The sequence below is a fragment of the Suncus etruscus genome, chromosome 1 (genome assembly GCF_024139225.1).
Source record: "Suncus etruscus isolate mSunEtr1 chromosome 1, mSunEtr1.pri.cur, whole genome shotgun sequence".
Classification (NCBI taxonomy): domain Eukaryota; kingdom Metazoa; phylum Chordata; class Mammalia; order Eulipotyphla; family Soricidae; genus Suncus; species Suncus etruscus.
The window spans coordinates 150,988,306-151,001,019 of NC_064848.1; the positions used below are offsets into that span (position 1 = coordinate 150,988,306).

General features: G+C 35.5%; 1 protein-coding gene across 1 annotated transcript in view; it reads left to right on the plus strand.

Annotated features, from left to right (window-relative positions):
• The window catches only part of MGAM (maltase-glucoamylase), a 166,137-nt gene that overhangs the window by 61,085 nt on the left and 92,338 nt on the right, over positions 1-12,714 (plus strand). Inside the window, 3 exon segments of the mRNA XM_049784114.1 lie at positions 331-415; positions 1,459-1,515; positions 4,675-4,799. Coding sequence (XP_049640071.1) covers positions 331-415; positions 1,459-1,515; positions 4,675-4,799 — 267 coding nt within the window.

Here is a 12,714-nt window from a genome sequence, read left to right on the forward strand (position 1 = left end):
TTACTTTCTCATTTTTACATCTGAAAACCTACCCAGTTTTTGTTGGCAGTTCAAATCATGAAAGAAGGCATTCCTGGGGAAGTTGTAAGGGGTGAAGGTCATCTTTGCATTTGAAATGTCTCCAGGTTGAGGAACATGGAGTTATCTATGGTGAGAGCATATATAATTCCAGAAAGTTCTGAAGTTGGAAGAACATGCCATATGGATATAAAGAGTAAAAGCATAGAATGAGCTGTATTAATGAGTTGAATCTGATCATGTGAAGTTTCTTTAAGCTCTTGTCATGGTCTGTTTGGAAGTTCCAAATGGTAATGTGTCTTTTCTTTTCAGGTTTGTGTCAGATCGGACAACCTGGGATATAGACAGTCAGTTCCTGCTGGGCCCTGCCTTCCTGGTCAGCCCTGTCCTAGAACCTGTGAGTATGAAGTCCTCTCACAAATCCATAGGTATTAGAGGAATCCATACGCGGGTGACTAGGGCTAGGAGAAAAGAACTCTTCTGGTAGAGGTTCTTATTCCATCAGTTGTCCTCTTCTCTCTCTGAGTTAAGTCATTCACTGAGCATTCTGTTCCTTAGGATTCCCAACTTTTAAATCAACTCAACAAATGCTGATTTATTGGACAATCTGAAGAAAAAAGAAACCTTCCATATTTAAGAGCACAATCATGTTTTTATTAAATAAGCAGTGGGGGCCATGTGGAGGAAATAATAAAAGAATCTCTTGCTATCTTCTACCATCATTAAAACAAAACATATTAGTTCCCTTCGTAGCGGTGACATAATCATATTATTCACAGTAACCCTTCACTTTCTGCTCTAAAGGTATTTGGGAGAGCCATTTTTTTACTAGATCTGTTGATTAGATTTATAATTAAAAGACTAGTTAATTATATTCTCCCAAAATTTATCATATTACTTAAAATTTCTGAGGTCTATTTTTGTTGTTTATTTTACTGTGGGCCACACCTGGCTTTGCTCATGGCTTACTTCAGGCTCTTTACTAAGGGGTCATTCTTGATAAGACTCTGGAAACTGTATTTGGTATCAGATTTTTGAATCGGTTGGCCATGTGCAAAGCAAGAACTTTAACACCTGTACTATCTCTCCACCCTATTACTAAAGTCCTAACATAAATATATATGCAATTTTTTTCTGCCTTGAATTGTCTATTTAGAGAGGTTATTGGGTGAGTTAAAATGTAGGTAATTATTTTCCCTGCCAAATTCTATGTCCCAAAAATTTTATGGAAATGACTATTTTAAGATCATCAAATCTTTTCTCAATTGTAAAGAGAAAAAGAAAGTCATCTCCAAAATTGCTAACTTCTAGATGAGATAAGACAGGTGACCAAGGTGTCATTACTCTTTGACCCACTTACTATAAAAATTGTAAGAATTGAAAATTCTGCGCTTGGTAGCTAACAGATTCCACTATCTATGCCTTTATGTTTAATTATAGGATGCCACAAGTGTCACAGCATACTTCCCTGATGCCCGGTGGTATGATTATTACACGGTAAGTTTTTCTAATTGTTTCGAAAACCTGGGAAAATGGTAATGTGCTCAAGTATCAGATCATATACTAGTTCCATGGGAGCTAAAGAGATAATACAACACATGGGGAAGCTGACTTGCATGCTGACAACCCAGGCTCTAAACCAGACCCCCATATGGTGACTCAAACCCAGCCAGGAGTAATCCCTTATTGAACCATAGAGCCAGGAGAGCCCTGAGCTTTGTTCTCTAGTAGAACTGTCAAATACATTCTACTGTTCAATATGAATGGTTTTGAAAAAACATTTATCGACTTATCAACAGTAAATGTGCTTCAATAAAAGAACAGAGTTGAGTGATTACATTAGAAGTGATCTGGAGCACAAAATTTAAATTTAGTGCTTCTTATCTATTTTTTACATTTGAAGTTTATTTATCCTTATTCTAGAGGATATACAAACTGGCACATTAAATTAGTAAAGTTTATCCGATCATGTGAAAGGAACAAAACAATTATTGTACCTAAGAACCAATGTATAAAATAAAGCTTGATGCAAAAATTTATAAAAAGTTTAAAAATTATTATAAGGGCCGGGCAGTGGCGCTATAGGTAAGGTGCCTGCCTTGCCTGCGCTAACCTTGGACGGACCGCGGTTCGATCCCCCGGTGTCCCATATGGTCCCCCAAGCCAGGAGCAACTTCTGAGCGCATAGCCAGGAGTAACCCCTGAGCATTATCGGGTGTGGCCCAAAAACCAAAAAAAAAAAATTATTATAAGCTATCATTTCTTATATTTAGAGTGCTGATTTTAGAGTGGCTTAATATGATAAACTTATAGAGATATCTTTTTGAAACATTTCAATCAGAAACTTATTTGAAAGAAAGTAAACATATTTGTTTTTATACTTCTGGAGCAAAATATGAAAAAATTAAAATATTAATTAATGCTAGTACACTAGTAATAGAAGATATTGGGGGAGTTGAGAATTATTTCAAAACTATCTTGAGAGTTATATAAGCATCAAAAAGTGCTGTAGGAAAAAATACCTTCACTGTTAAAAATTCAAACATGATAAAGATCAAACTGTAAAAAATGGAAATCAAGTTTAATTATTGCTTGAGCAACAAAAAGACATAAACTCCCATAAATAAATAAAGACAAGAAACAAAGTGGTGGATGGGAAAGTCAAGAGAAGAGAATCGTCACCCCAACATACTTCAGGTGGGAATGCAAGTAGCTATAGCCACTGTGGAAAATTGTACTGAGACTTGCAAAAAATGAATACAATCACCTTCTAATTCAATATAGCACTCTTTGTAAAGTGCTTTATCCCAGTTGTTCTTATGAACATAAATGTAATGAAATCTATTTTACATCCTCTCTCATTATGTAAGGCATTGTATAGTTTGTAGCCTTCATTTAAAAGAGGGAAGACATGGAGCTAATCTGATTCGTCTTATTAACTGACTATCTTTATGAAATTAAGAACAGACTGTGTATGTGAACCAATTTTTTCCTTGTGACCATTTTTAAATTTGTTTATAGCAGAGAACATATTTTGGGGTTTTAAAATACTGGTTTCAGTCATAATTACTATACAGTTGATAAAATTTCTCTATCCTGGGCCCGCAGAAATAGCATGGAAGTAGGGCATTTGCCTTTGCATGCAGAAGGATGGTGGTTCGAATCCATATGGTCCCCCAAGACTGCCAGGAGCAATTTCTGAGCATAGAGCCAGGAGTGACCCCTGAGCACTGCCGGGTGTGACCCAAAAACCAAAAATGAAAATTCTCTATACATGGCATAATAAACTATCATTCATTATATTTAATACTGCTTAGTTTAGAGCGATATTAATATGATAAATTTATAGTCATATCTTTATGTATATTCCAGCAGGAATTATTTAAGAATTTTGATCAGAAACTTATTTGAAGGAAAGTAAGCATGTTTATAACTTCATACTTTTGGAAATGAAATATGAAAAGATAAAAATAACAATTTTAGCCATAATATGTAGTGGAATGAAGAGAAATAAAAATTTTGTAGGAAGATAACTGTCAGCTTTACATATATTGGGTTTTATTTGAATGTAGGTTAATCAACAGAGGAAAATGTTCAATATATTGGACTGAAATGTCCTTAGAATTCATATAATGCAATTTATCATGCTACCAATAATAAAACTGAAGAATCATAAAACTCTGAGACTGAGATTTATGTTAATCCTATAGGCTGTAGACTTTGGTGTTTAAAAGAATATTAGGAAACAAAAGTGAAGCTGTATTATGGTAGAATTTATCCTTAATTCTAAAATATCAGTTTGTAAATGGGGGAATTTTGTCAAGGAACACTGGCAATGAATGGAGACAGGTTGGATTGTCACAATGTAGTGGGGTTTGGGAAGATGCTCCTGCCTCTGTTGAGGGGACAAGGGCAAACTTACTCAAAGTACTAGCCACTTCCCCAAAAGAGAAGTAGCTCACCCCAAATGTCCATATATCTCAAGTTAGAAGCTTTAGAAAATATGAAAGAATATTTTGGGGGGAATTGAAATTTATGCCTTGAGGGTCTGAGATCACTTCGTCCTGCCACACAGGAGAAAAGATAATAGAACCGGAGAGGTAGTAAACATAGGAGCTGGTAGGAAAGCTAGTAGAGCTTTTGTATTGCAGCATCTGACTGGGTTTAATCCTTGGCAATGCAAGGAGTGATTCCTGAGCAAGAAGCCAGGAGTAAGCCCCAAGCATTGCTAGGTGTGGCTTCCCAAAAAGATGAAAGATAAAATAAAGCAAAGTAAGTTGAAAGTAAGGAATAGTAAAGCAAGTTCATGCATTAAAGTCTTTCCAGTCAAGTAGGTATCAAAGGTATTGTTACAGTCAGTAGAAGTGGTTACTAGGGGTGAAAGATGAAGACAAGCTTAAAGAGAAGGAAAATGCTTTAAGAGGAATCTATCAGGTGCCCAATGGAAGTAAATAACACTCCTGTCAGATGAGGATTCCTGACCTGGTGTTGGATGGTTCGAACAAATGTAATTTGTCCAGCAGCTTGAGTTCCCCTAAGTCTGTGCTAAAGGTCACAAATTGAAACACATTTTGATGAGTGATGAGATGTATGAAGATTCTTGGTTCAGAAAGGTATATTCTTTCCTTCATCATCTATTTTCTTCTTTGTCTGCAGGGTATAGACATTAAAGCAAGGGGAGAAAAGAAGACTTTGTCAGCCCCTCTTGAGTATATTAATCTTCATGTCCGTGGGGGTTACATCCTACCTTGGCAAGTGCCTGCACAGAACACCTTCTTCAGGTGAACGACTGACCAGGTGACCTCTTGGCATGTCACTAGATACAGATTATGTGGAGGCCCCAAAATATGAAAACTACACCCGTCGAACCCAAAGCATCTTTGTTGTTTGGGTTGCTTGCTTGTTTATTGGTTTCCTTGATTGACCACTTTGTTGATTTACTGGCTTGACTTCGTTATATAATTTTTGACCAATGATTAAGGATTTTCATTTGGGGGGTGGTGATATTTTGGGCCACACCTGACAGTATTCAGGGGTTATTCCAAGTTCTTTGCTCAAGTGTTAGCCTCTAATGATGCTTGAGGGACCATTTGGGTTTTGGGCCTTGAACCATGGTTAACAGGATTCAAGGCAAACTGCTTAATCTCTACTATTTCTATGGACCTATGGATATTCATATTTACCAATATTTTGTTTTGTTTGGTTTTTATGGGGAGGGCACACCGGGAGACGCTCAGGGTTTACTCCTGCTCTGCACTCAGAAATTGCTCTTGCCAAGCCGGGGGACCATATGGAATGCCCAGAATTGAACCCAGGTCCATTCTGGATCAGGCAAATACCCTACCACTGTGCTATCTCTTCAGCCCCAATATTTTATTTTTTAAATGAGATACCATTGTTTTGTGATACTGTATATGTTTTAAAAATACAGCATCACAGCTCTTCAAAACTAAGGTTCCCTCCTCAGTTCTACTACCAAAAATCAATATTCCTTCTTCCCAGCCAGTTGTCATTGACAACTATGATAGAATTATGTGTCTAAGATAATAGAAATAGTTAAGAGCATTTGAAAAATGCAGGAGCATTTGATTCATAATTATATTAGAAAACTGAATCTTAATAGATCCTTTACTAAGAAAATTATTACAAAAATTGTGCAAACTTTATGTCCTAAATTGGGTCTCTCATCTGTAAGATTTAAAAAAAATCTTTGAGACACCTGGTGGCACTCAGTGGTTACTCCTGGTTCTGCACTCAGAAATCACTTCTGGCAGGCTCTGGGAATCATATTGGATGCCAGAGACAGAACACGGGTCTGTTTCAGTGGACCCCATGCAAGGCTAATACCCTACTGCAGTACTATCACTCCAGCCCCAAGATTTTAAATTTCTAGGCCTAAGTTTTATAATAATAACAGCATTAAGCATCATAGGAATGCTTTCTCTGTGCCTAGATCTATACTAATATGATCATTTTTGTTCAAAGATAGTTTTTTTTTAACAGAAAGAAAAATAAAACCTATGATTAAATCAGTGGTTTTCAACCTTTACACACCTTTGGATTAACTTTATTCCAGATCAGCAGTAAAAGTAACGGTGTTATTCACATTTTGCTGATGGACAAAGACTTCAAGAGGTTAAGTGATGAACACTGAGTGTTACAGTTAGTTAATTTTATTATTTTAAACTATATACTGAAGTATGTGAAGCCTTACTCAGTTGAATTAAAAAAAATTAATTCCAAATAGAAGAACATTGGGGCCGACTTTCTTTGCACATGGCTGATCTAAGTTTGATTCCTAGTGCCACATATGATTTCCCAAAACTCTGCTAGGAGTGATCCCTGAGCACAGAGCCAAGAGCACCTCTGGGTGTGGCTCCAAAACAAAAAAACAAAACAGAAGAAAAATGGAAGAACTTAGGTTATTTGGAAATAGAACTTTACAGTGTACATTTTTCAGAAATTAGGACATGAAGAAGAAAAATATCCCAATGTCAGAAATGTCCTCATAATGGGGGGAAAAAAAGAAATATAGTTGCATTATGGTTCATTTCTTGGAGGCTACAGAGCCTTAGAGAAAAATCCCCATTGAACAGTTGATTAATTAATTCTAGACATGAAGTCCTATAGCTAATGAAGACAGAATCAGAACCTAGTCATAACTAAGTCCTTTGAATCTGAGTACCTATCTTACACCAAAAGCACTTCCCTGTGTTTTCATGAAAACCCTGGCTTTGTTGTGACTGTGTTTTATTTAACTTTTTTCTCCTACCTCCCCACAGCCGTAAGAACTTCATAGGCTTCAAGGTTGCCTTGAGTGATGCAGATACTGCTGAAGGTTGGCTCTTTTGGGATGACGGTCAAAGCATTGGTAAGTAAGGGTTGCCTCTGACCCATGTCCACCTCATGGTTAAATTTCTGAACATCTTATAGTCCTACCTTTTCCCTTTATAAGGTTATGAGTACTTAGAATTTTTTACATGTGACATAATTAGATATCACATATGGTTATGCAATATCTATCTATAAGGGTTGAACACATGGTGTACAGGATTTCTATGAGTTAACAAAGCTTAAGTCTAAATATCCGAATCTGTTGTGTAAGAGAGGAATGTGAGAGATTTAGAAAAATTTGTAATCTCCACGATATACTTCCAACTAGTTTCTGCTGGAGGACATGTTTCTTAATGACGTACTTTTCTGTGATTGTGAGAGAAATGGTGCTTCTATCACTTATGCTTTTTTTAAAATTTGGAGTTAGTTATAAACTTTTAGGAGGATGGTTCAAGTACTGTTAGCTATTTTCATGCAAGTGTTATACAATAGAACTTCTAAAATGATAGGAATGTCTATCAATATCTGATATCAAATATAATAATCATTAGGTCTAAAATCACCCCACAAACCATATTTCCAACCCCAGATGAACAAGTCTGAATCAGGGTCATGCATAAAATAATCCAGATGAGGCTGAGGGTGAAATACGTAAAGTTTGGCAGTTTTCTACATCATATCTCCATCAAGCTGCCTTTCAGAACTGTTTTTATTGAGTACAGAGTTCACCCCTAGATGGGGCAGTAAGAACATAGTTAGGGTAGATAGCTCAGGCTTTTCTGAGCCTGTCTCACCCAGGTTTACATATAAGACTATCTTTGTTTTGGGTAACATTGCATCTGTGCATCACAGTTGCATCTGTGAACAATCACTGCAAACATTTTATATAAATTGAGGTTGGGGGTAAAATCTGAGTATTCACAAAATAAAAACTGTAATAAAATAGCATAAAACAAAGAAACAAACAAAATTTATGTCTACTTTTTAAACCAATGATTAAATTATAAAATTTTAGAGTATAACTCCTGATGGTAATTATTTTATTTGTTTGCAGATACCTATGAAAAACAACTTTATTACCTGGCCAAATTTGCTGTCAGCCAAGTAAGTGTAGATGATACATCAGGGGAGAATGGCATTCCACTTACATCATGGGAGTCTGGGTGATACATGGGATTCTAGGTAGTACTCTATGTTATGGGTATCCACAGGGCATAATGTATCTTTCATTGTCCTTTTTAATAGGGTTTCTAATCTGAGAAACTTTGTCTCCTTAGAATTCAGGGATTTTTGTTAGGTTCTCAGCCCAACATATTATATACCATAGATAAGTTAGAAAATAGTTGGAAACATGGAACAGAGACCCAAAATCATTGTCTACAAGAAGAGTCTTCAATAATCTTGGAGTATTGTCTTCAATATTGTCTTCAATACTCCAAAAGAATATTAGAAAGTAATTGTGTCTTTCAAGTTAATCATCGACTTTTATAAAAGGTTGAGAAAGGTGGAGGACATAGCACAGCAGTAGATCCTAGATAGAATTTACATGTATGTAACCTTGGGTTCTTTCTATCTCTGAATCTAAAAAAAGAGAAAAGTTGAAAGGATTTTGCTAATTTTACCCCCTTTGGTTTCTTTATTTTCAATTGACAGAATACAATGACAAGTTCCATAGTTTTCAACAATTATATTACTGATGAAAACCCTTTGCTGCTGGGATACATTGATATCTGGGGAGTGACCAGCGTTTCTGTGACCAATGTGACTATGACTTTAAGCGATGAGGTTATACAACTCGAAGCAAATTACAACCATACAACACAGGTTTGTGACCAAAGAAAAATGTGATAGTATTTCCCAGCCCCAAGTAGTTGTGCAACTCCCCTTAGAATTTAGATGGGGTAAATGCTGAATATAAATAATATAAGAAAGATTTTAATTTACTTTTATCATATATTTTTCTTTTTAGATGATAAGTTATTTAATGTTATATGATTGTTTTATTATTGTTAATGTTAATTTATTTTTTGAAAGAGATTATTATTGAAGTCCCTGATTTACAAAGTTATTCATAGTTGAGTTTTAGGCATATATTTCTCAACACCTAACCTATCACTGGTGTCAACTCCCCTCTATTACTGTTCCCAGTTTCCCTCACTGTTCCAGCCTTTTCCTTGACAGTCATAATTTTAAGTTTTGTGGTTTTAGTTTGGACCTCATGCATTTAGTTTTGTTGGTTCTGTGGTTCTGAGGTTTACATATACCACACATCTACAGCCAATATGTGTAAGGCCCTAACTCTACTCACCATTTGCCCACCATTTGTCTCTTCTTACTTCCCTCCCTAGGTTTCTTCCCTTCCTTACCATTCTCAGTTTTATAATTTAAGGACTAGAGTAATCCAGGTATTCTCCACTTTGATACCTTGAATTTCCTTGTCCTATAGAAAAATGAGAAAATCCAGTATTTTTCTTTCTCTTTCTGAGTTACTTTGCATAATCCTCCATTCCATAAAAGTTATAGTGGATTACATGATCTCTTGCAGATACATAGTATATATATATACCACAACTCTTTATCCACTTACCTGTTATTGGACATCTGTGTTGATTTTATATAGTAGAAATTGTGCTTAGCGATGCACATATGGTGTACATATGTCACTTTTAGTAAATATTTTTGTATTCTGAGAGTAGACTCTGAGAAGCAAAATTTCTGGATCATATTGCAATGTTAGCCTTACCTTTCCTAGAAGTATCTACACTTTTTCTATAGGGATTAGATCAAACAATATTCTGACAAGCAGTGGTTAAGAGTTTCTTTTTTTTTTTTTTACCACATCCCACCAACAGCTTGTTCCCAGTATATGTGCCATTCTCATTGGTGTGAGATGATAGTGTTGTCTTTAGATTCCCCTGATAATTAGTGATGATGAGCACATTTTGTGTGTCTATTGGTCATTTTTCTATCTATAATTTTTAATTATGTGAACAAAGATGCAAAGAAAGAGGACAAGGTAAAGTTACAGTAGAAGGACAATCACCCATAAACAGAATTCTCAGAAATCTCCTTGCTGATATCTGAACTTTGAACTTTCAGTCAAAGAACATTAAGAAAAATAAAACAGAACCCATGTACAATTATTTTGTCCCACAAGTTCCCAGATTGTAATACATAATATTTCTTAGCAGCACACAAAGCAATCTAAAGCCATAAAACTTATGTAACTCCTTAAACATTGAAAGCAAAGTACTTTTTTACATTTCCATGCACATGCATATTAGTTTAAGTTAACCTCAAAAGTTTAAGTGGGTTGTTTTTCTTAAGGATTAGAGTCAAAAGAGCACAGTAAAAACGGTATTGGAGTGGCAATTATTGTTTGCATAGGCCCACCAAAATATGAGGGACATGGAAAGGAAAAAAGCCTCGGCCTAAATACAAGGAGACCCTACCCCTGAAGTTTCCTGGCATAAGACCAACTCTAAGGCTCCAGGCAAACTAGTTTGTCCATTCCAAGTCATTGACTGTAGTACCATTACACTTTTATTTTTCACACAGTCTCTGTTGTTGGTATCATGTTTCTGTATTAAAGCTCTTGGAAGGCGTCCTCTCATTTCACCTCACAATTAAAGGGCAATGCAGAGAGCCCTGTCCTGTAAGCAGGTCGTTGTTGTTGTCAAGTCTTCTTAGTGTTAAGGGAAGTCTCTTTTGAGCAGGTCGATGTCAGAGCCATGCTAGGGTCTTCCCTGGTAGAGGATTGCTTCCAGGTGTTGTTATAAAAAACCTTGGATGTTACGTAGATAGCTTCCCTGGTTCACTCTGCCCCCTTTTTTGATAGAATTTTGTTATTTATCTTTGAGAGTTCTTTGTATATCTTGGATATTTCAGCCTTTATCTGATGATCTGAATTCAATTATTTCTCCTTTTAGTTTTGTGTTATTGAGTTTTAGTCCATATTTCTTTTATCATGAAACCCTTTAATTTGATGAGTCACAGTTGCTTATTTTTGTTTCTGTTAACTTTGCCAATGGCAATATCCTTGAAAACAACTTTGAGGTCTAAATCTTGGAGTAATTAATCATAAATCTACTTTATGGATTTTGATATGATTTCAAGGTCTTTAACTTTGAATTTACTTTTTTGAGATATGGATTCATTCTAATTTTTTTTTACATTTGGTTATTCAGTTTTCTGAACATCATTTGTTGAAGGGACTAACGTTACTCCATATACTCAGCTACTTTGTATAAATTAACTGACCTTACATACTTGCTGCTTGCTTGTTTTTCTTAATCTTTCCTGAAAACAAGGCCTGAAACAAAAGTTTTCCTTTGGCTTTGTATTTTTTATTTATTTCCTCATTTTTGCGGTCTTACTAGTCAACCAACTTTCCCAACTTTGCCAAGAGTTCCCATTGGACTTTACCCAATTTTGTCACTGACAAAGTCTGAATTCACACAACAGCTAACTCCTGAACACATAATAAAACTTTATAGACGGTACTTGACTATAAAAAAATAGAATGAATGTTGGATTTTTATTAGCAGTCATCCAGGCAAAGAAGGAAAATAGAAAAAGGAAGGAGGACTCTAAGAAAGGGAAAGGGGGACATGTTCCAAACTAATACTGCATTTGCATATTGTATTAACAAGGGACCACATTTTTCTTCTATTACTGAGCAATCTCTCTATTCTAAGTCATTAAAATTCAAGCGCAATTTGTTATCTAGAAAATGGGTAATGAAAAAATCAGTCTATTGTGGGGACCAGTGGCTTGATTTGTCTGAGCAGAAGAAATTTCAATCTCATGATAACCTATTTATTTTCATTTGGTTCCCAACAGATATTAAGCATTAATGTGACCAACAGAAATATCAGTTTACAGAACTTCCATTCATTGACATGGAAAAGGACTTCATAAATTTTACAGCAAGAACCCAACTATAACTAGCTTTGAAACTATACTTCATGCTCATATATTATTTTGTATTGCTAATTAATTTATGATCATTATGGGAATTTTTTAAAAAATGCTGTTATATTTTTGCCTATAACTTACCACATAGGCAGCAGAGAGGTAAATATTTGGTGATTACTTTAATGTTTCTCTGTCATTAGTCTGGAACTGATGGGTGATATACTGAAGATGATTTGAAGATTAAAGTGTGTAATTAACAAATGGGACAAATTCTTCCTAACTATACAGGAAAAAATATGACAGGAGTATACCAGGTGTTGGTGCTAACTCATATCTCAGGAAGATATCTAGAAAGAACATCTCTGGTTGTTAGAAAAGGGTAGAAAATATTCCAAAAACATGATATAAAGAACAGAAAAGCAAAGCAAGGAAGATGACATGAGATATGAGGAAAATGCTCATGCTGAGTAAGGAGGTAACATAAAAATATTAGGGATAGTGGCCTATGGATGAGAGGAAAGAGAGCCAACGCACTTGGAGGCAAGAAGAGATCAGGTTTTCAGTTTTGTTACTTTTGGTCATTTGTTGTTCCCTTACTGTGTTAAATTTATGAGTTTAAGGTTGCAAAGGTGAAAGGGAAGATGGAAAGGATCATTGGCACACTGGTGGAGGAAAGTAGGCACTCTGTTGGTGAGTGTGAAGTTGGAATGACGTATGCATGAAACTATCATTAATTGCATTGTAAATCATAGCACCTTAATAAAATTAGGGAAAGAAGGAAAAAGACAAAAGATAGGGGAAACTCTAAAATTATGGGTATTGGGATGAGAATGAGCTTTGAGCAAGATAAAAACTAAAGGAAGTAGTTTGGATATAAAAAACATTTTTACTTTATATACTTTACTCTATGATAAATGTATTTAGCCACAATTCATGAAATGCCTG